This window comes from Podarcis bocagei, assembly GCF_964188305.1.
Source record: "Podarcis bocagei genome assembly, chromosome: 11".
Classification (NCBI taxonomy): domain Eukaryota; kingdom Metazoa; phylum Chordata; class Lepidosauria; order Squamata; family Lacertidae; genus Podarcis; species Podarcis bocagei.
In genome coordinates, this window is record NC_138136.1 from 655,246 (window position 1) to 678,906 (window position 23,661).

At 44.6% G+C, this 23,661-nt stretch overlaps 1 protein-coding gene across 4 annotated transcripts in view; it reads right to left on the reverse strand.

The window, feature by feature from the left end:
- The window catches only part of DOCK8 (dedicator of cytokinesis 8), a 158,952-nt gene extending 139,581 nt beyond the window's left edge, over positions 1-19,371 (reverse strand). For 3 of the 4 annotated variants that reach the window (XM_081213510.1, XM_081213509.1, XM_081213508.1), the window contains exons 1-3: positions 19,224-19,371; positions 9,973-10,075; positions 6,271-6,446 (exon numbers count right to left, since the gene is read on the reverse strand). In XM_081213510.1, the coding sequence (XP_081069636.1) occupies positions 6,271-6,446; positions 9,973-10,075; positions 19,224-19,276 (332 nt within the window). In that variant the 5' untranslated portion in view covers positions 19,277-19,371. Of the gene's footprint in view, positions 1-6,270; positions 6,447-8,947; positions 9,078-9,972; positions 10,076-19,223 lie in introns of those variants that run through there. The other variant, XM_081213511.1, reaches the window with a different exon arrangement.
- Between the last annotated feature and the right edge of the window lie 4,290 nt (positions 19,372-23,661).

A 23,661-nucleotide genomic window follows, 5' to 3' on the forward strand; every position in this document is an offset into this window, starting at 1 on the left:
AGGGGTGATCCCATAGGTGCTCCTTCTATCTGTTTGTATCTTTGTCCATTGTGGATGAAGTACGTGTTGGTTAGGCAGTGGTTGGTCAGGTCCAGGATGTATTCGGGGGGATTGTATTTGTTTTGAATGGCTGTCAAGGCTTCATTAATGGGCACTTGTGTGAAGAGAGATACAACATCGAAGCTCACAAGTAGGTCATCGGGATGTAGGTTTTGCTTCTTTATTGTTTCTATGAACTGGAAGGAGTTTGTAACGTGTGAAGCGATAGATTCTGCATAGGGCTGAAGTTGCTTAGCGAGAAATTTAGCGAGATTTTGTAGAGGTGAGCCTATGGAGCTGACTATTGGTCTGAGTGGTGTTCCTTCTTTGTGTATCTTGGGGAGGCCGTAGAGTTTGGGGCATCTGGATGATTTTTCTCTGGGGATGATTCTTAGCTGGATTTCTTCACTGATAGGAGAGGCTTTTATTTTGGATTTGGTGGTTTTTTCCAGATAGGTGGTGGGATCTGTTTTTATAGGTTGGTAGGTAGGGTCTTGGAGTAGATTTGATAGTTTTGCTTGGTAGTCCGATGTGTTCATCACAACAGTGGCATTACCTTTGTCTGCTGGGAGAATGATTATGTTGTTGTCTTTCCTCAGGTTGGTGAGTGCTTTCTGTTCTTCTTTGTGTAAATTGCTTCTGGGTGGTTTGCTGGAGCAGAGGATGTTGGTGACTTCAAGTCTGATTTTATTGGCTTCATCTGGGTTGATTTTGGTTAGGCTAGCTTCGACTCCGCATATTATGTTTTCCGTGGGGATGCGTCTCGGGGCGACTGCAAAGTTGAAACCTTTGGAGAGTACTTTGGTTTCAGTTGAGGTGAGGATCCTGTCTGATATGTTATGTACTGTTTGTTTCATGGGTTGTTGTGGAGGGTGGCTGGGCTTCTGGCGTTTCTCTAGTTTGTGGAGTTTGTTGGTGTGTATGTCTGTCTTATGTGAGGACTCTGTTTCAGCTCTCCAAACGGCTAGTTGTTTGCATTTGTCCCAGAGTGCAGGGTGGATTTTGTTACAGAGTTTGAGGTGAAGAGTGAGCAGATCTTTGTTGGTTTGGTTTAGTAGGTATCTTTTCTTATGTAGTTCGTTTCTGATTAGGGATAGTTCAGTTCGTTTCAGGATCCTTTCGGTAGCTGGGGTTTTAGAGTGGAATTTAAGTTGGAAGCATGTGGGAATTAAGTTGTTGTCTCGGCAGTTGCGTAGGAACAAGAGATCACATAAGATGGTGGCTCTTCGGATTTCTAGTTTCTCGTAGGTTCTTGTCAGCTGGAAGGTTTCCTCCCCGTAGAGGTGAGATATTTGCTTTCGTAGATTTTCACGGGTACAGGAATGTAGGTTTTGGTGTCTTCGGGTGTCTTCCCGTGTAAGAGTTGGGGTGTCTAGGCGACGTTTCGACGAGGTCTCACTCGTCATCTTCAGGCTGGTGCTTTCGGCTTCTTGTTACTAGAACAGAGCAGGATCTCAGTGTTTGAGTTCCTATAAATACTGTTGAGGGGGTGTGGTGTATAGCCTCCAACGTTCTGGGCAGAGAGGAAGTTCCTAGGTTAATGTGCCTTTTCTTCTTTTGTTCATTAATTACTTGAGGGATATCTTGAGTGATTACTTGAGTGATATTCTGAGTACCACTTAGGAGGGTCATTAGGTGTGGATTAGTTGCTAAAGCTTTCGTGTCTTGACCTCTTGACCTTGTAAAGAGTTTTTCTGAGAAGATGGCTGTACTGCACTTAGTTGTGCTCTGGCTTGGCTTCGTGTATAGGGGCGAGCTGTGGTTTTGTGCCCTGTGCCAGCCAGATCTGTGTAGGGATTGCAGGGGGGTGCAGCATCCGGAGGTGCCACTATGGTTTGGCTACTGGATGGTGTCTGTAATTTATCTGTGGAGAGGGTCTGGGTTTGGGTCTGGTGTGGTTGATTGGAGATGGCGTTCTGTGTGCCTCTGGTTCTGGTGTCGGTTTTTGTGGGGAGGGCTAATTTCCAGATGTCTGGCAGGCGGGACGTGTCGTCACGCTTGTTCATGTTGTGAGGGTGTTTCTCTATCTCGATGGCTTCCATGATTATTCTCTTGTGGTGATGTTCCATGTTAAAGAGCAATTTGGAATCTGCAAAATTAATTTCGTGTCCTGTTTCTTTCATGTGTTGGTAAAGAGAGGAAGTTTTTTCTTCTTTTTTGACGGCATTCTTGTGTTCTGCGATACGTGCATTTATTCGTCTGTTTGTTTGTCCAATGTACGTGGCTGGGCAGACTTTGCAGGGTATTTCATAGACCCCTTGGTTTTCTAACTGGACCCTCTGGACCCCTTGGTTTTCTAACTGGACCCTCATGGACCCCTTGGTTTTCTAACTGGACCAGAGCTCTGTTCTAGTAACAAGAAGCCGAAAGCACCAGCCTGAAGATGATGAGTGAGACCTCGTCGAAACGTCGCCTAGACACCCCAACTCTTACACGGGAAGATACCCGAAGACACCAAAACCTGCATATATATATATATATACACACACACACACACACACACATATATATGGGACGCGGGTGGCGCTGTGGGTTAATATATATATATTCTGCTTTCTTAAGACTAATGAAACTTATATCTAATTTTTAAAACAAACCTGTCCTAACTGAGAGACATGTTTGATCAATATTATTTCACAGATAGCTTCGTATTTATACTTCACTTTTTACATGTTTTATAAGCCAGTCATTCAATGGTCTAAACTGAGGGCACATGCACTGCCTTGCCTCCACAACTGAGGGGGCTGGGGTCACGCAGTGGGTGCACACACTGCAGGGCATGCTGATGTGTCCTGCAGGCATCACTCATCTTCCGCATGTGATGCGCGCATGCCCCACAGCGCGCATGCACAGCCGCCACAGAACCTTGAGGGGGCCTGGCTCCCTCACTGAAAGTTGCCCTTGACTGAGGGCCAGACATGATGCTAAATACATCCCCTGACACAACTTAGTTGGGCCTTGTAAATTCCTAACCGCTGTCAGGTTTGTGTCCTGACTTTCAATGGAGTTTGACCCATGTTGTACAGGAAGGGGAGAACCTTTCCTTTCCCTCCAGTGGAATAATGCCTTTGAAGACGAACAGCCACGGTGTGTGTACTAGTGGGGAAGTGGGGCTGGGATCGTCACTGGGTTCTGATGAAAACCCACCCTCTCAGTGACTATTAACAATTTTAAAATGCTGTCAGAGGCAATATTCCTCTGGATACCAGTTGCTGGGACTCAGAAGTGGGAAGAGTGCTGCTGCACTCATGTCGTGCCTGTGGACTCCCCTTGGGCTTCTGGGGGGCCACTTTGAGAGAATATGGACTTTTGGTCTGATCCAGAAGGGATTTTTTTATGCGCTGACTGTGGCACTTCAAGTGTCGCATCCAGGTTGAGGGCCTATACCTTATGTAATATGTGGGCTGTGACTAGGTTCCTCCCCACATATATTTTTTGGAAGATTTAAATAGTAACTCTAAGCAAATGTTTTTAGATTAGGGCAGTGGCACTCTAGGAGAAGGTGTCTAATCCTGTCCTTATTTTTAAAATTTATTTATTTATTTAGATTTGGAAACTGTCCTTCAGCCACAGATCTCAGGGAGCTTCACAGCATAAAAATACAAGACACAAAATACATAATAAAAAACCCCAAAACAATAACCCTCCAACACATTTGATGTCAGTCAGCCAAAGGCCTGGTTAAAGAGGAACATTTCCACCTTGCGCGTAAAGGTATGTAATGGAGGCGCATGGTAAACCTTCCTGGAAAGCGCATTCCACAAATGAGGAGCCACTGCAGAAAAGTTGTCGCCAGCCAAGCCTCTCGCGGAGGAGGCACACAAAATAGGGCCTCACATGATGGTTGCAGGGTCTGGGTAGGTTCACATGGAGAGAGGCAGCCCTGAGCTGTGGCTTTATATTTCAAAACCAGCACTTTGAGCTGGACCCAGAAACTAATTGGCAGCCAATGCAGTTGGGCTGGGATCAGTGTAATAATCTAAATAATTTCTTTTATAGCTACTAATTCTGAAGGAGGAGTGGGTAGAATGAGAGGTACAACATCTAGCTTTTACAGTGGAACCTCGGTTTTCGAATGTCTCTGTTCACAAACATTTTGGAACCCAAACGCCATAAACCCAGAAGTAAATGCTTCTGTTTTCAAACGCGCCTTGGAAGTCGAACTTCCAAGGCAGCTTCCATTTTGAGTTTCCCTATTGTTTTGAGGCTTCTGTGTTGAGTTTTTGAACATTTCAGAACTTGAACGTTCTTCCGGAATGGATTAAGTTCAAAAACTGAAGTTCCACCGTAACAGAGACAGGGAGAGGGAACTGCTGTTAGCTTCATGAAGGGGGCGGGATGGAGTGCAGCATCTCCACCAATCTCCCTCTTATTGCTTTTTGTAAGGGTGATACATCACTCCAAATCCTGATAATTATACATCCATTCAAATCTGAGTACGTGAGTGCATCTCTCCCTTCATCCTACACAGATATTCCAGTTCAAAATGCAATCTCTGCAGCTTTGCTGGATGAGGGGTGAATCCCCAAAAGCAGAGGTTTTCAACCTTTTTGAGTTCACACCTCCCTTGACCAACTACATTCTTTCTGCAGCACCCCTGTGGGGCCCAGGAGCCCAGTTATGTCCCCCTTGCCTGCAGAGCTGGCAGCCTCTCACTGCTGCTGCCCCCCCCCCGGTCTCCTACCCCTCCCCTGCTCCAAAGAGAGGTGCCTCCTCACACTGCCCCACAGGGGCCTGCCAAGGGGATCTCCCCAGCCTTAGTGGCCCAACAGAGACTGGCCAAAGATGAATGTGAGGCCAGCACCTTACTCACCTTGGGAGGCGGCAGTGGAGGCAGCAGGTGCTGCTGGGCCTGTGTGCGGGAAAGGCTCCCCGTCAGCACCAGGCACTTCGCTCCCAGGCAGGCCTTGCATACAGCAAGCACAAGAAAGGCCAATGCAGTGCTTGCCCGCCTGCCCAGACTCCCACTAGTCTGTCCATTCCCAATGGCAAGGGCTGGCGGACTGGCTGGCTGGCTGGGCTCCCTTGCTTGCTTGCTTACTCTGAGCCGCCTCAGCTCCTGGCACCCAGCACCTGGGGAGGTTGTAGCCAGGGCTGCTGCAATGAACAGCTTTGGAGGCCGAGATGCGAGAGGGCATCCGAGGAGGGAGAGAAGGAAAGAAGGACAGAGGCTGTGTTGTCCGCAGCACCCCGACCATCATTCAAAGCACCTCAGGGTGCCACGGCACACTAGTTGAAAACCACCATCCTCCACTATCACTTAACTCAGTCCATGCTGGTTCTCTATGGAAACACGGCATTGAACACAAAGCCTTCCTTGAAGGAACAAAATGTTTCATTGTGGCAATTACCATACTTTTTCATGTATAAAACAATGTTTTGTCTTTAAAAATTATGTTTTAAAATTGAGGTTGTCTTATACATGGATAGTGCCTAGGGAGGACGTGGGATTGGTAGCTGCTGCAAATCAGAGATTGTCAGCGGCTATTTGGCATGTTATTGGTGGCTGTGTCAAGGGCTGGGGTTGCTTGGCTATTGCTGCAGCAATAGGGCGTGCAACTGGCGGCTCAACAACTCTGGGCCATTTTCTCAATTTGGAGTCCCCAAAAATAGGGGGCATGTTATACACGGGGGCGTTATACATGGAAAAATACAGTAATGTGCCCACAGAATTTAATACATGCCTTTCTTCTCCAGATGTTTCCCTGGAACATATTTTCAATACCAGGTGAAGCCCCAAACGAGAGTAATAATAATAGTCTATTCCCTAAGCCACTGAGTACTCACAGCCCACTTCTACACATCATCTGATGGTTAAGGGGAGATGCTTCTTAGCTCGGAAAGTGTACTATCTCTCTGGTGGGCTGCAAACCTGTTGGGAGTTTCTTTAAAAAGTAATCCCTGTTTCAAGTCAAGGACTGGAGTAAATTTGTGGATTATATGAAAAGCATATGTGATGAGCAAACAACGTTTGTGGGTTTACAGGAAGCTTTGTGAAGAAATAATATTAGAAACACTGTAAAAAGGGGGGAAAGGGAGTAAGTTTATTTAAAACAAAAGGCAATGTTAAATTTAGAATTGCGGATAGAAGATTTGATAACGGAAGATTTGCGGATGAGTCGAAGGAAGTCAAAATTTGTATTTGTGATAATATTGAAAATGTATGTTTAAATTTTATATTGGAAATTGAATAAAAATAATTATATAAAAAAGTAATCCCTGTTTCCATACCCTTCTTCTGGCAATGATGGCTGCAAGGTCCTGTGCTCCTTTGGAGTAAAGACTACCTCCAAATCATCTTCAGGAAAGTCACCAAGTTCTTGGAGGAGTTCCAAATCCAAGTTATTCAGCTGCATTGTTAGGAAACCTTCAAAATCCACTGGTTCTACAGCATCATAGAACTGAGGCTGGATGAAACAGAAACAAGTGGCTCATAACTTTTTTATATAGGAATGTTCTAAGTACAGCCAATGACTATGGATCATATTCAGTTAAGTTTTACTTAGGGTAAACCCAATTAAATTAATGGTGCCTCCAAGTTTTCCTGAAGAAAAGCAGAAGGGCAAACATGGATGAGCCCTCTCTTTCTTGGGTGGGTGGGCTTTAATCAGTGCTTTTTTTCTATAAAAAAAAATGTTTAGGGGTACTCTCATTATCCTACTCATATTGAAATACTGCCCCTCAATGAGGCGAAGCTTAGATTCACAAAATGTTTAGGGGTATACGTATCCCTGCATCCCCCCAGGAAAAAAGCACTGGCTTTAATTATTTGCTTCCTTTCAACCATTTTTCCTTTTCTTTCTTTTTATGGACAAATAGCACTACTTCAATATAACAGTATCCCCAGATGCTGGATAATTACAAGGGAATTAATATTAACCCCTCAGCAATTAACAGGAAGCAGTGAAACTTTTCAAACAGGAAGCTTTTGATTAAAGAAACAGAAGCCCTTAAAATCCTCAAAAGCCTCTCCACAATAAGTAGGCAATATGACACAGCAACTGTGTTTATAAAAAAAGAATGCAGTAATTTAGCAATGTCATCTGGAGGTGTCATGAAAAGTGAGTGGGTGACATTTTGAGGGTAAAAGGCCTATGGTAGAAGGAGCTACAGTGGTATCTCGGGTTACAAACGCTTCAGGTTACAAACTCTGCTAAACTGGAAGTAGTTGCTCTGGGTTGCGAACTTTGCCCCAGGATGAGAACGGAAATCGTGCAACGGTGGCGCAACGGCATCGGGAGGCCCCATTAACGAAAGCGCACCTCAGGTTAAGCACAGTTTCGGGTTAAGAACAGACCTCCGGAACGAATTAAGTTTGTAACCCAAGGTACCACTGTATTCTTAACTGTAAGTCAGAAGAAAAGCAAGTTGTTTCTAAAAACATTACTTTTCACATAGTTCCCAATGGTGGGAGACTGCAAAGGGCAACATTATTTGATGGGTTAGATATCACTGTGCAATCTAGCCAAGAAAAGGGTAGTGACTAAAAACATCCAAGGATGTGTGAACAAGCATTTATAGTTAATGAAGAGGGACAATCATTCTGCCCATAGGAACTTTCAGGACTTCATATGTTCTTCAAAATTGCCTTCATACGGAAACTGGTTTAAGCACCATGGCTGCAATCCTATCCCCACGTACCTGGGAGGAAGCCCCACTGAATTCAATAAGACTTTCTTCTGAATAGACATTGTTAGGCTTGCACAGTTAGTCCTGCTGAGCCTGGGTTCAAATTAAACCCTAGAAATTAGCATCAGTTTTCTATCCTGCTACTGGAAACTCATTCTCTATCCTGAGATAGTATTAAAAAGTGAGCCCTTCTCTACATCCTTGCTCACCTCACCAGTTTTTTAAACAGTCCTGTCAATAATTTATTGGGTTGAATATTTTGATAAGTATAATTAAGGTGTGTTTTTTCAAGTCCTTGTTTTCTTTTCTCAATCTCACTGAGGTTTTGCTTAACTGCTAGTATAAAATGAAAAGTAAAGTGCATTTGCATTTCAGTGAGTTCTTTTTTTTTTAAAGATGCTTCAAGAAATGTGACCAAGAGAAATAGTGTACAGAAAAAAAGCATTCTTATTCTGTCTCTTGCCAAACCCTTCTTGTGGAGAAGTACAATGCCACTTGAGGTTCTTAAGCAGCTTTAGATAAGTTAACTGTTGAGACTACAAACTTACAATGTGTTAGGGTGCTTAAATCCCATTCATTTACTGGACAGTAGCCAAAAATATTATTTCACCATATAACATTTTTCACAGTCAAATGATTTCTTTCAAGGAAACAAGGTTTACGTTAGATGTATCTTTTAACTGTTTTGGTATAATCAAGGGAAGCCATCTGAGAAGTCTTTTGCTTCGCAATCCATTGCTTGGTTCTCCAAGCTTAAATCCTCTTTAAGTCAATGGCACTTACATGTTCATAACTGAACACTCCCATTTTCCTTGAGAAGAACCATGTACTATGATACCTTATGACACCATGAGGTTAAAGACTAACAAATATACAGTACTCTAGGGTCAGATTTTGTATACTGGATCCACTTTTGGCCCCTCTGGAATTTATATCAGGCACACATTAGGCTGCAAAGAGTTTTAAAATTAATAAACAAAATCTAAATGTACTTGTGGATAAACACAGGCTGTGCCATGTGTTTTTGCTTTCCATCCATGTAAATTGTGCATAATTTGCTGCTCTAAAATTGTGTGCTTGTCACTTCCAGAGAGAAAGTTTTGCAAACTTCTGAGGCAAGAATAAAAAATATGAGAAAAGGGTTGAAAGAGTATTAATTATAAAAGAAAATCTGTCAAAAAAAGAAGTTCAGTGCAGCTGCTGAAGAACTGAACCTATTTAAGAAACATGGTTTATCCAGTGAAAAGCAAAGTAAGGATCACACAAATTGGGTACATACCTTTTCTGTACGGTACAGTCACCAGCAATCAAAATGGCGGATACAGGAAACAAACAGTTTTAGCAAGCTTCTTAGCAGAAACATTTGAGAGCAAAAGATGGACACACACCCCCTCCCAACGAATAACCCACAAAGAACAAGTTAAACACCACAACTTCTCAGATTGAGGAAGTGAGTAAAATGATGGTGGTTAGCTTTGACAGACAGGAAGCATACAATTATTATAGCGTTCCAAAGCTGTAGCTTAAGAAAATGTAGTTTTAAAAGTCTGAAGATCTTGTATTCAGCAAAAACTATGCAATGACAAAATACCCTTTACATTTAGATGAAACAGAAAGGAATAATTATATCTGAATAATAGGGGTTGTCATGTTTAGTTTATAATAGGCAGCTATTCTGAAAGATTCCATGTTATTTCAAAACATCATGGGGACAGTCTAGAAAAAGTAATACTCTGTAGAACCTTAGGATTGTATAACTCTAAAGTGGGGGTAGGATAATTTTTATTTCTTTTTATTTATTAAATGTCTATACCTCCCTTCATCCCAGGATCAGTATGCAATATAAAAACACAAAAATATATAACATAGTAACAAACAAAAGCAATATCCAGTCACACAGTATTTATTTGTTTATTATTTATTGTTAATTTTGCTGCATTAAATGTGCAGTCTGTAGTTGTCTTCCTTTGTAATGTTTTATTTTGAAATATTTAAGATAATATTTTAGTTTCCTGTTAATTATGGTGATTTGAATGTATACTTTATATTTTACTTTATTCAGTCATGTTTTATTCTAGATTGTTGTAAACCACTTTGAGAAATAATAAGAAGTTATGTTTTGCAAAAACTTTATCTCCATCCCCCCGCCCCAGGCCAATGTTGACTCATGGGCAGAACCATGTTTCTCCACTCCAAATTCCCTCCTATAGCCCATCCCACACACTCAAAGGCTCTGTTCCTTGTGTTAACTGGAGCTAACGTCATGTAAAGAGCACAGAAATACACCACAAGCTCCATACTTACTAGCTGAAGGGAAGAGAAACCAGGGTTGCTGATACTTCGCTGAGACAACTGTTCATGGTTGGCCTGCTGCACAAAGTGTCGTCTTATTTCTGCCGAGGAATGCCTTTGACATAAAAAGGAAGAAGATACCAGCCATTCCCAAATTAGGTCCTATTTTACTTTAAGTATTTTGACACGTGATACACACAAGTCCTGCTATCCAAACATTTGTCATACAAAAATTCACTTATCCAAACATGAGGAGTTAGCACCCAAAAATACAGACAACAAATTCAGATTTCCAAACATGTACTGTTTAGCATGTAGTACTATAAACAAATAAGCACAGTAAACAAGCCTTACTTCTTTGTGTTTTACTGGTTCTCAGCAGCCACTTTGTCAGAAACCCGGGGGGGGGGGAGATTCAACAAATAAGAGAGCATTTTTTCCTTCTTTGTTTAGCTTTTGCAAGGTTTCAGATGGTTTCCCCTGGTTTTTTCATCCTTTCAGGGTCAACATTCTGTGGTTAGGTACGCATTAGAAATTTCCCCATAGGAATCCACAGAAATTGCAGACTCGTTATGTAAATGTTTGCCTAACAAATGATTTCCTGAGAACACATTGTGTTTGGATAGTGAGACCTGCATGTATTTGTATAAAAATATGCTCATGGCCTCTAAACTAGGCATAATGAACTCACAGCAAGATAAATCAAGTGGAGCTTCTATGCCTATATAGCAAGTGCAGAAAAGAGAAAGGAGGGAGAAGTCAAATCAAACCACCAATTTAAGAATCCCATAAAAATGTTTAGCAGATATGTTTAGCAGAGCGTGAATTCTCAATATTTCTGTGTCTAGCCTCTAGTGACTACGAAGCAAAACAATCCCTTTTATCATGGGTGAGGAATTTGTGTCCCTCCCCTAGAATGCTTCAACCATGGCCAAGGTGGCTGAGGCTGGTGGGAGTTGATTCCTAAGACCATGGTGGAAAGAAAATGATTACAATACTACATCAAGTATGGATTTAAAAGACTCTGAGCAATCTTAATTTATTCAGAAGTATGTGCCATTCATTCTGTATCTTACATAAATATTTAAAACCGTGTGTGTGTGTGTGTGTGTGAATCTACTGTCTGCAAAGAGGAAGCAACAGATTCGAAGCAGGAAGTTCCTTTGGTAGTTATTCGGAGGAATGTTTTTGCCTGGTGCCAAAAGACATGCAATGATGGTGCCAGGCAAGCCTCTCTGGGGAGAGCATTCCATAACTGGGGAGCCACCATAGAAAAGGCCCGTTCTCTTGTTGCCACCCTCCAAACCTCTCTGGGAAGGAAAACATAGAGAAGGGCGTCAGATGACAAGCGCAGGGTCCAGGTCGGTTTGTAAGGGAAAGGTGATCCTTAAGGCATTGAGGTCTTGAGCCGTGCAAGGCTTTATAGGTAACACCAGCACTTTGAATTGGACCCAGAACCTAATCAGCAGCCAGTCCAGTTGTGCCAGGATTGGTGTTAAATGCTCAAATCGTCTTGCTCTGGTGAGCAATCTGGCCATTGAATTTCGCACCAGCTGAAGTTTCTGAGACATATTCAGAGGTCTTACCAGAGCATAGGCCACAGAAGTCAGGCTACCCCTGTCCAGATAGGGGCAGATGAGCCACCAGCCAAAGCTGGCAGAAGGTACTGCACACCACTGAGGCCACCTCAGCCTCAAGTGACAGTAGTGGATGCAAGATCCTCCCCCCAAGCTATGAACCTGCTCCTTCAAAGGGAGTGTAATCTCCCAGCCATCCGGTCTAGGGAACCACCCACTCACAGTGCCTCTGTCTTATCTGGACTGGGCTTCAGTTTACTGACTCTCATCCAGTCCATTACCAAGGCAAGACATGAGGCAAGATCACAAAAGTAGCAGACATCTCAAAATTGTGTAGATTACAGGAATTGGTGGAGACAGCTCAACTGACTAGTAAACCCAGAGGAAACTTAAAGCAAAAATTTGCGGGAAAATGGGGTGGTTATAGAAGATATGTTCAAAAATACAATAATAGTTTTGACTCCGTGCTAGCATTCGAGTGATAAAGGAACTAAAAGGAGGTGGACAACAATTAAGGATTTATTATGTTTTCAGAAGGTATTAGAAAAATTATATAGAAAGGTTTATTGTTTTGTGTACATTCAAATGCAAGATAAAATATATGCAAAGGGACTTGACAGGAAGTCAAAGTTGAAAAAAAGATTTTGGAAGATAAAAGGGGGAAAATATTTACTTTCATTATTATCATTTTGTGTGTGGGTGTGGGTGTGTGGGTGTCTGCATATATGTGTGTTGTTGTATGCAATGTTTGGGAGGAAATAAGACGGTAAATAACAAATAACAAACTAAATATCGATGTATGTAATTTTTATTTCTTAATTATATTTAGTGGTAGTATGGCTGTATTGTTTTTTGTAACATAAAATCATTCAATAAAAAATATTTTTAAAAAACCCCAAAGAAAATTGTGTAGATTATTACTGCCAGCACCATAACAGCAGGATGGATATTTGGTACAATGTTTTGCCAGTCATGCGAATTTTGTTCAAAACTGGAAACTCAGAAATAGGAAGTTGCTATGTCACAACAATCCACCAGGGTCCCTGGTGCGCACAAGTCGTATCCCTCATGACACACAGTTGTGGAAGACAGCACACAGGAAATGCTGGCAGTGACCACAAAGCTGTTCAAAAAACCCTTACTGTTCAAAATTGTATGGTTTTGTCATGAAATCAGGCGGCCAGCAGTTAAGTTTGCTGTGATGGTATCACATAATAGCAGGGTGTCCCTGAACGTATCAGTAGACTCAAGAAATCCTATACAAAACAAAATCTACTAGGAGGTTGGATGGACTAGCTGCCAACTCAAGATCTCAGTATTTTATAACTATGTAATTCTGAATGGTGGCAGGTGGGTGTGGATCTGGATACTGTGAAACAGAAAAGGTGCCATTTCCTCCTCCCCTTCTCTGAAAGATCCCCCACCAAACATAACCCTCTATGCCTAGGACAGATAGGTAGCCGTGTTGGTCTGCCATAGTCAAAATAAAAAAATTCCTTCCAGTAGCACCTTAAAGACCAACTAAGTTAGTTCTTGGTATGAGCTTTCGTGATAAAAGGTATCCAAAGGTATCTGAAGAAGTGTGCATGCACATGAAAGCTCATACCAAGAACTAACTTAGTTGGTCTTTAAGGTGCTACTGGAAGGAATTTTTTTATTTTGACTATGCCTAGGACGTTTGCCATAGGGCTTACAGGCCTAAGCAGCACAACCGCATTCTCTTTCCTTATCCCACCTCTTCCCCCAACAACATCTCAACATATTGTAGGCGTTCTGGAAGCTCAAAGCTCCTTGTGTGCCATTTTAAGAAAATGTTTTTCTTTTAACGGACAAACTTATACGTTTCTATATACGTAGCGAATCCTTCAAACATGTAGAAGCCATAACCTATTTTTAAGATGGCTCTGTTTTGCTTGCCACCTGGTAGGCATTCAACCAGATGCAGTTCACAACATAAAAATATAATATAAAAGCCCTAAATATATGATTTTAAAACCCCAATAATTCCCCCACACACACACTTTAAAGGGGTATTGTGGTCTAAACCACAGAGCCTAGGGCTTGCCGATCACATAGAGGAGGGAGAAAGGTTGTTTTCTGCTGCTCCAGAGAAGCGGACACGGAGCAATGGATCCAAACTACAAGAAAGAAGATTCCACCTAAACATTAGGAAGAACTTCCTGACAGTAAGAGCTGTTCGGCAGTGGAATTTGCTGCCAAGGAGTGTGGTGGAGTCTTCTACTTTGGAGGTCTTTAAGCAGAGGCTTGACAACCATATGTCAGGAGTGCTCTGATGGTGTTTCCTGCTTGGCAGGGGGTTGGACTCGATGGCCCTTGTGGTCTCTTCCAACTCTATGATTCTATGATTCTATGATTCTATTTCGAATCCCTGTGATGGGGTGAGCTCCCGTTGTTCGGTCCCAGCTCCTGCCCACCTAGAAGTTCGAAAGCACGTCAAAATGCAAGCAGATAAGTAGGTACCACTATGGTGGGAAGGTAAACGGCGTTTCCGTGCACTGCTCTGGTTCGCCAGAAGCGGCTTAGTCATGCTGGCCACATGACCTGGAAGCTGTCTACAGACAAACGCCGGCTCCCTCAGCCTATAGAGTGAGATGAGCACGCAACCCCAGAGTCATCCGAGACTGGACCTAATGGTCAGGGGTACTTTTACCTTTACCTAGATGTTTATCAGCCAAAGGCCTGGTTAAAGAGGAACGTTTTTGCCTGGCACCTAAAGGTGTATAATGAAGGTGCCTGGCAAACGTCCCTGGGGAGAGCCTTCCACAAACAAGGAGCCTCTACAGAGAAAGCCCGTTCTCGTGTTGCCACCCTCTGGACCTCTCAAGGAGGAGGCACATGAAGAAGGGCCTCAGAGGATGATCTCAGGGTCCCGGTAGGTTCATATGGAGACAGGCAGTCCTTGAAGTATTGCGGCCCTGAGCTGTTTAAGGCTTTATACCTCAAAACCAGCACTTTGAATTGGGCCCAGAAACTAATTGGCAGCCAGTGCAGTCGGACCAGGATTGGTGCAATACGTTCAAATGGTCTTGTCCCAGTGCGCTGCTGAGTTCTGAACTAACTGAAGTTTCTGAACCATCTTCAGAGGCAGCCCAACATATAATGTTGCAGTAATTTAACCTTGAGGTTACCAGGGCATGGACGACAGTAATTAGGCTATCCCTGTTCAGATAGGGGCATAGCTGGGCCACCAGCCAACCCCAAGCTACGAGCCTGCTCCTTCAGAGGAAGTGTAACCCCATCAAGAGCAGGCAACCTCCCAGCCGTCCGGTCTAGGGAACCACCCACTAACAGTGCCTTCGTCTTATCTGAAATGAGCTTCACTTTGCTGGCTCTCATCCAGTCCATTATCAAGACAAGACAATGGCCCAGCACTTCCACTGTCTCACCTGAGGATGTAAAGGAGAAGTAGAGCTGTGTGTCATCAGCATATTGCTGACAAACGTTCTCCAAACCTCCACTTAGCAGTTTCATGTAGATGTTAAACAGGACAGGGGAGAGAATTGAGCCCCACATCGAAGCTTCCACGGGGCTGAAAAATACTCCCCAAGCAACACCCTCTGGGAATGACCATCCAAGTAGGACTGCAACCACCGCAAAGCGGTGTCACCCACCCCTAATTTGGATACCATGGTTGAGGGTATCAAAAGCCACTGAAAGGTCTCTTGAGAAGTGGCTTTACCACTGCCTCCTTCAAGCAGGCAGGGACCACCCCCTCTCGTGAAGAGGCATTAACCATCTCCCTGGCCCAGCCAGCTGTCCCCTCCCTGCTGGTTTTTATAGGCCAAGAGGGGCAAGGGTCCAGAGCGCAAGTGGTCTCCCTGACTGAGCCAAGGACCTGGCATTCAGCAACAGGAGCCACAGACCCGAGGGCTGGCCGATAGGACAACTGCAATTCCCCAGGATGGAGGAGGGGCTGGACCACGGCACAGTCACCAACTGCCTGTGTTGTGTGCCCCTTACTCGGCCTGCCCCCCCATGCCATACCTCCCCCTACCTTGAACCACTGTGATTGGGGCCCCCTGCTCTCCCTCACTCCTCTCCTCTCAGGCACATCCAACAAAGAGACCTGACTTTGACCACAAATAAGTTGTCAGTTAAAAACAGTTAAAATAATTAAGACAATTTAATCTTGCATGTACAGTGAAACACATTTTACTAGATAATAACCAGAGATATGAGTCTCCTGAGGAATAATCACAGGTGATCAGAAGTCCCTTAAGAACATGAATTGTAAAACGGAAAACTAAAATGGGCTCTTTAACAAGATTAATTTGTCTTTATCTTGATCGGTAACTTTCATCACATATTGAAGAACAATTGCTATTTATACACTGTGATCTCATTATTCATAAGATCTGATAAGATCATGAAAACTCAAAAATAAAATCTGCATGTGACAGTCATTCTTAAAACATTTATCTGTGTTCTGCTCCCCAAGATGCCTTACTCTATAAACACAGAATGTGCATGATTCTGGTACAAAAAGCAGGATAACCTTGTAGTACAACCTGGAATTCTTCAGTCTGATGGCAGTGATTATTGGAGAAGAAGAAGAAGAGTTTGGATTTGCTACCCTGCTTTATCACTACCCTAAGGAGGCTCAAAGCGGCTCACAATCTCCTTTCCCTTCCTCCCCCACAACATACACTCTGTGAGGTGAGTGAGGCTGAGAGACTTCAGAGAAGTGTGACTGGCCCAAGGTCACCCAGCAGCTGCATGTGGAGGAGCGGGGAATCGAACCCAGTTCACCAGATTATGAGTCCACCACTCTTAACCACTACACTACACTACACTACACTACACTACACTTTTGACAAAAGAGCATGAAAATATTAATTGCATTACTGGAGTAGACAAAAGTGCATTTATTCTATACCCACATTTATTCTATACCTGTGACCAGTAAGATGCCCCATAATAGTCATCTCCTTTCATTTATCCTAGCAACTGGAATTAGATTTGTTTAGCTAAACATATACCTGGACATGCTAGAGGGAGAGCACTGAAGCATCTGAAAGGTCCCAACAGTTGAGTTTCTACAATCACTTACATTTTCTGCAGTGACTTTTACTCAACTGCCACAATAAAGGTAAAGGTAAAGGTACCCCTGCCCGAACGGGCCAGTCTTGACAGACTCTGGGGTTTGTGCGCCCATCTCACTCTATTGGCCGGGGGCCAGCGCTGTCCGGAGACACTTCTGGGTCACGTGGCCAGCGTGACAAAGCTGCATCTGGCGAGCCAGCGCAGCACACGGAACGCCGTTTACCTTCCCGCTGGTAAGCGGTCCCTATTTATCTACTGGCACCCGGGGGTGCTTTTGAACTGCTAGGTTGGCAGGCGCTGGGACCGAGCAGCGGGAGCGCACCCCGCCGCGGGGATTCGAACCGCCGACCTTTCGATCGGCAAGCCCTAGGCGCTGAGGCTTTTACCCACAGCGCCACCCGCGTCCCCAACTGCCACAATACAAAGACATTTTTGCAATTGCACAACTGCAGAATTTCCCGGTTGTTCTATCCTTCAACTTACTGAATTTGACAACACATAGAAAAGAATCAAAAGGTGTGAAATGCTTCAGACTGGGAAAAACCTTTAACATTTTTATCTGCAGTTTTATCTAAAAGAACGAAAGCCTTCCATCTTGTTGTGTCAGGGACTGGGCAGATGAGGAGTGGTGCAGACTGCCATCCCTGGAGGCTTCCAGGCAGGAGACAGATGAAGATAGAATGGGCCCAGGTTCGTGGTGGTGGCACACCTCAGAAGAAGAAGAAGCAAAGAGCTGGGAAATAATGGAGGGTGAGGAACAGGAGCAAGCTAGCAGATGCACTAGTCCTGAACAAAATAAAAAAAATTCCTTCCAGTAGCACCTTAAAGACCAACTAAGTTAGTTCTTGGTATGAGCTTTCGTGTGCATGCACACTTCTTCAGATACACTGAAACAGAAGTTGCCAGATCCTTCTATATAGTGAGAAGGTGGGGAGGGGTATTACTCAGAAGGGTGGTGGGAATGGGAGATTGGCAGATAGCTGAGATGAGTCTGTTGACGACTCTTAACGACTGTAATAGACTGTAACACGAAAGCTCATACCAAGAACTAACTTAGTTGGTCTTTAAGGTGCTACTGGAAGGAATTTTTTTATTTTGACTATGGCAGACCAACACGGCTACCTATCTGTAACTAGTCCTGAACAGAGAGAGGAGTCAGTAGTAGTAGAAACAGTACAGCCACTTGAAAGCCTGGGAGAGCCCCTTCCTCCTCCTAGAACTAGGCTCTCCCTTCCTGTATCTGGACAGAAAGATTTCATTGCTGGCCACCGTAGACGGCAGGAGGGGTGTGGAAGCTAGGAAGTAACTGCCAGATCAGCGGCTCAAGATTGAGGGAGCATATTCCGTGGTCTCCATGTATTTCTGTTGATTTAAATAAAAGAACTGAAGGAAGCTCTCCACGTCTCTGATTTCAGTAGGTAGTTAGTCACGTAAAGCAACATAAAGGATTTAATAAAATGTTATATTAGTTCATCCACAAACAAGATTATTGAAATGGACAGTAGGAAATATAGTAAGTGATCAAAGTATGCATCCACAAAAAGTAAATTTAATTCCATACTTTTTTCTAGTAGGAAAATTTGCCTTGCCTGAAAGTATGCTCTACTGGGATTAATAGGATTAGGGTTGTATTATTAGATACCAAAAAGGGGCGGGGCGGGGGGGGGAGCAAAACTGAGCAGAGTTTCAAATAACTTTTTTTTTTTTACCCCGAGCCATTTCCTGGGCCTTAACAGGTCAAGAGTTGGTTAAAGTTTGTGTGAGCCATATATTCAGCAGGTGAGTCTGCCCGTTACTGTATTTCTATGCCTAGGAAAGTAGTGCCTGTTGAATTTCTGCTTGTACAGTTATTAAAGGTGTATGGAAAAAGCAAAACATTCAAGCAACAGCAAGCCACAAGTTACAGCCTTAATTGCACTCAATTGTCATAATCCCAGGATTTTCACCAGGATTTTTTTTAATGGAAGTATGCCAAACATATATTCACTGCAGTTCAGTGGCGTAGCATGGGGGGTGCAGGGGGGGCCGGCCGCACCAGGTGCAACATTTGGGGGGACGCACTCGCAATCGAGTGCTAAAATCCACGGGTTAGGAGGCGCAAATTACTTGCCTTGCCCCGGGTGCTGACAACCCACGCTATGCCACTGCTGCAGTTTAGAACTATGCTGAGAACAAGTTCTGACCAAGTTTTTGACACTTCCTATTTCTCAGAGCTATGAAAACCTTCTATCAACTTATTACCACCTCTCTGTGCAAATAATAATATGATCAGGGTTCCCCCCCCCCCAGGAGGTGAGGCTTTCTCCTTCAGAATCGACCAATCAACAAGCTGCATCTAGATTTCTAACCCAATGCCAAGCGCAAACAAGTCTGGAATGAGGGAGACTGATTCCAACTCCCCCCGCCAAAAAGCAAATTCCTTCGGCGCGTGCGTGTGCGCGCGCTCTGCTTCGCCTCTCCTTAACGCCCCGCGGACCGCGGCTCTGCGGCGGAGTCCCGGGCGGTGGGCAGGTGGGGCGAGCGGCAGCAGATCTGCTCTCCGGGCGCGTCTCTCCCGGAGCTTCCCCGGCCAGCGAGGCCAGTCAAGAGCCGCTCTTGGGAAATGCCCCCAGGTGCCCTTACCTGTTGATTTTCAGAGCAAAGGCTCTCCTGTCCGCGCTGGGCAGAGTGGCCATGGCGATCGCCCCGCGGGATCCCGCTCCGCCGAGGAGGAAGCCTCTTTCTCGAGCCCTGCTCCGGCGCCTCCTCGGCAGAAGAAACTTCCGCCTTTTCGGTCTTCCTCCTTGAAATCCGCAGGCGACGGGCGGGGAGGGGCCAGCGACGCCTCTGCCGCGGCGGGAGGCAGCCGGGGTCCCCCACGCGGGCGGGCGGGAGGGGGCGTCCCATTTGGGAACGTGGCGTAGCCTGGATCAAAACACCCCTGCAAGTCCAAAAGAAGTCTAGCTCATCAGGGGGAAGACGAAGCCGAACCATGTCCCCTGAGGTGCTGGCTTTCCATTTTGAGGGCGGCGTCGTCTTCATACCTTTCTTCCCGCATGGGATGGATCCTGCCACAGGGCCGGCCGCTGACCGGACTCCAGACCTGCTCTGCCCAGCTTGTTAAAACGTTGCGCCATTTTATAATATTATTACAGTACTCTTTTTTAACGGCTTCTAAGTGACACCGAACACGTTTCTTTCGTTTCGGGAGGAATCTGTTTCCTTCTGAGAAAGCCTTTCAGAAGTCGGCCCCGCTTGGGAGCTCTCGTCCTGCCTTCCCCGAGGACCGGGGCGGGGGCGCAGTTTGGGACTGTCCTGCATCGTAAGGTGCAAAAACGACCGAGCCGCCCTTGGCAGCCGAGCTGCCGTTGCAAGAACGTGTCCGCTGCTTGCACAAGCCGCTCTTTTGCAAAGCCTTCCGTTCGCCGCCCTTCAGTCTCGGCGCCTGCGGGGAAAAGCTCGAGAAGATCGCTCATTGAACAAGATTCGGGTTTCAAACCAAGGGAAATATTGGGCGGCGGGATGTGGGGCTCCTCGGGACGGAGTTCGGGAAGGACGGCTGGACATGCAGCAGCGCGTGCGAAACGCAAAACGCCGATAGCACGAAGCAGCGCCCGTGGGTTGCAAAGGCGGCGTCTCTGTGCCTGGGGGTGGGGGAAGAGCAACTGCCCAGGGTGGGGATTTAACAGACAAATAAATACAAATTAATCACAGGCTGTGAAAACAAATCCAGGCATGTGAGCAAGTTATGCACTCAGTCTAGCACAGTACAGGAGGGAAAGCCTAAGCCGCCATGCAATTTAAACATGTATTTTACACAGCACGGAGGAAATAAAAACGACTCCAGGATAATATCTTTTTTGCCTCCGTTCACCCTTATATTTTATTACCCCACCTCCCATTCTATCCAGGTCACAATGGGACCTAGTATATTGAAGTATAGCATTCATCCATTGACTTTTCGATTTGCGCAGCGGCTCTGATGCTCAGAGAATACAGATTTACAGCATATACAAAAGTTTAATTCCTTTGCACTTCTAGACAAAATACTGAGATAGCAATCCTAAACCTTGTAGTGAAGTAGGCATGTATAGGGTTGTGATGTGGATCAGTTAAGATAAATTAGACTAGAGCTAACTGTGTGGGAGTCAAAGAATAAACAAAACTGCACACATTTGTCTTACTACAGAAAAAAATTAACCACCTGGCTTTTAAATTACTTGGATTTCTGGTCCACCTAGGACAGTAAAAAAAAGATAAAAATACATTTTCAGATTATTTCCAGTGAGAAACTCCCATAACACGCATAGCATGGTTATTTTTTTTAACCAGGAACAATTTCACAGCCTAATCCTGTACATTCCACCAAGAAAGTCTGTGTGTGGTTGCAGATGCCGGGATGAACAAAATGCCTTGGAATGACAGATGGGGATAAACAAAAGGTTGGTGTGATTCATAATGTAGAAATGTTCAGTATGAAGTGCCATAGAATCATAGAATCATAGAGTTGGAAGAGACCACAAGGGCCATCAAGTCCAACCCCCTGCCAAGCAGGAAACACCATCAGAGCACTCCTGACATATGGTTGTCAAGCCTCTGCTTAAAGACCTCCAAAGTAGGAGACTCCACCACACTCCTTGGCAGCAAATTCCACTGTCGAACAGCTCTTACTGTCAGGAAGTTCTTCCGAATGTTTAGGTGGAATCTTCTTTCTTGTAGTTTGAATCCATTGCTCCGTGTCTGCCTCTCTTGAGCAGCAGAAAACAACTTTCTCCCTCCTCTATGTGACATCCTTTTATATATTTGAACATGGCTATCATATCACCCCTTAACCTCCTCTTCTCCAGGCTAAACATGCCCAGCTCCCTGAGCCGTTCCTCATAAGGCATCGTTTCCAGGCCTTTGACCATTTTGGTTGCCCTCCTCTGGACACGTTCCAGTTTGTCAGTGTCCTTCTTGAACTGTGGTGCCCAGAACTGGACACAGTACTCCAGGTGAGGTCTGACCAGAGCAGAATACAGTGGCACTATTACTTCCCTTGATCTAGATGCTATACTCCTATTGATGCAGCCCAGAATTGCATTGGCTTTTTTAGCTGCCGCGTCACACTGTTGGCTCATGTCAAGTTTGTGGTCAACCAAGACTCCTAGATCCTTTTCACATGTACTGCTCTCAAGCCAGGTGTCCCCCATCTTGTATTTGTGCCTCTCATTTTTTTTGTCCAAGTGCAATACTTTACATTTCTCCCTGTTAAAATTCATCTTGTTTGTTTTGGCCCAGTTCTCTAATCTGTCAAGGTCGTTTTGAAGTGTGATCCTGTCCTCTGGGGTGTTAGCCACCCCTCCCAGTTTGGTGTCATCTGCAAATTTGATCAGGATGCCCTTGAGTCCATCATCCAAGTCGTTGATAAAGATGTTGAATAAGACCTAGTGGATTCATGGACCATCGCAAGGATTTTGTTTTTACCATCAATGTTGTTGTTGTTTAGTCGTTTAGTCGTGTCCGACTCTTCGTGACCCCATGGACCAGAGCACGCCAGGCACGCCTGTCTTCCACTGCCTCCTGCAGTTTGGTCAAACTCATGCTGGTAGCTTCGAGAACACTGTCCCACCATCTCGTCCTCTGTCGTCCCCTTCTCCTTGTCCCCTCCATCTTTCCCAACATCAGGGTCTTTTCCAGGGAGTCTTCTCTTCTCATGAGGTGGCCGAAGTATTGGAGTCTCAGCTTCAGGATCTGTCCTTCCAGTGAGCACTCAGGGCTGATTTCCTTAAGAATGGAGAGGTAGGATCTTCTTGCAGTCCATGGGACTCTCAAGAGTCTCCTCCAGCACCATAATTCAAAAGCATCAATTCTTTGGCGACCAGCCTTCTTGATGGTCCAGCTCTCACTTCCATACATCACTACTGGGAAAACTATAGCTTTAACTATACGGACCTTTGTTGGCAAGCTGATGTCTCTGCTTTTTAAGATGCTGTCTAGGTTTGTCATTGCTTTCCTCCCAAGAAGCAGGCGTCTTTTAATTTCATGACTGCTGTCACCATCTGCAGTGATCATGGAGCCCAAGAAAGTCAAATCTCTCACTACCTCCATTTCTTCCCCTTCTATTTACCAGGAGGTGATGGGCCCAGTGGCCATGATCTTCGTTTTTTGATGTTGAGCTTCAGACCATATTTTGCACTCTCCTGTTTCACCCTCATTAAAAGGTTCTTTAATTTAATCCCCTTCATGGATCACTGCCTTGCCGTAGCGAAGGAGCTTGAATAACTCAGAAAAGCTATGAACTATGCCATGCAGGGCACCCAAGATGGACAGGTCATAGTGGAGAGTTTTGACCAAATGTGATCCACCTGGAGCAGGAACTGGCAAGCCACTCCAGTATCCCTGCCAAGAAAACTCCATGGACAAAAACAACAGGCATATAAAAGTTATGACACTGGAAGATGAGCCCCTCAGGTCGGAAGGCGTCCAACATGCTACTGAGGAAGAGCGGAGGACAAGTACAAGTAGATTCAGAGTTGATGAAGAGGCTGGGCCAAAGCCGAAAGGTCGCTCAGTTGCGGATATGCCTGGAAGCAAAAGGAAAGTCCAATGCTGTAAAGAAAAATATTGCATAGGAACCTGGAATGTAAGAACCATGAACCTGGGTAAGTTGGATGTGGTCAAAAATGAGATGGCAAGGATAAATATTGACATCATGGGCATCAGTGAACTAAAATGGACGGGAATGGGCGAATTCAGTTCAGATGTCCATCATATCTACCACCATGGGCAAGAATCCCATAAAAGAAATTGAGTGGCCCTCATAGTCAACAAAAGAGTGGCGAAAGCTGTACTGGGATACAATCTCAAAAATGACAGAATGATCTTGATACGAATCCAAGGCAGACCTTTTAACATCACAGTAATCCAACTTTATGCACCAACTACTGGTGCTGAAGAAACTGAAATTGACCAATTCTATGAAGACTTACAACACCTTCTAGAGATGACACCAAAGAAGGATGTTCTTCTCATTATAGGGGATTGGAATGCTAAAGTAGGGAATCAAGAGATAAAAGGAACAACTGGCAAGTTTGGCCTT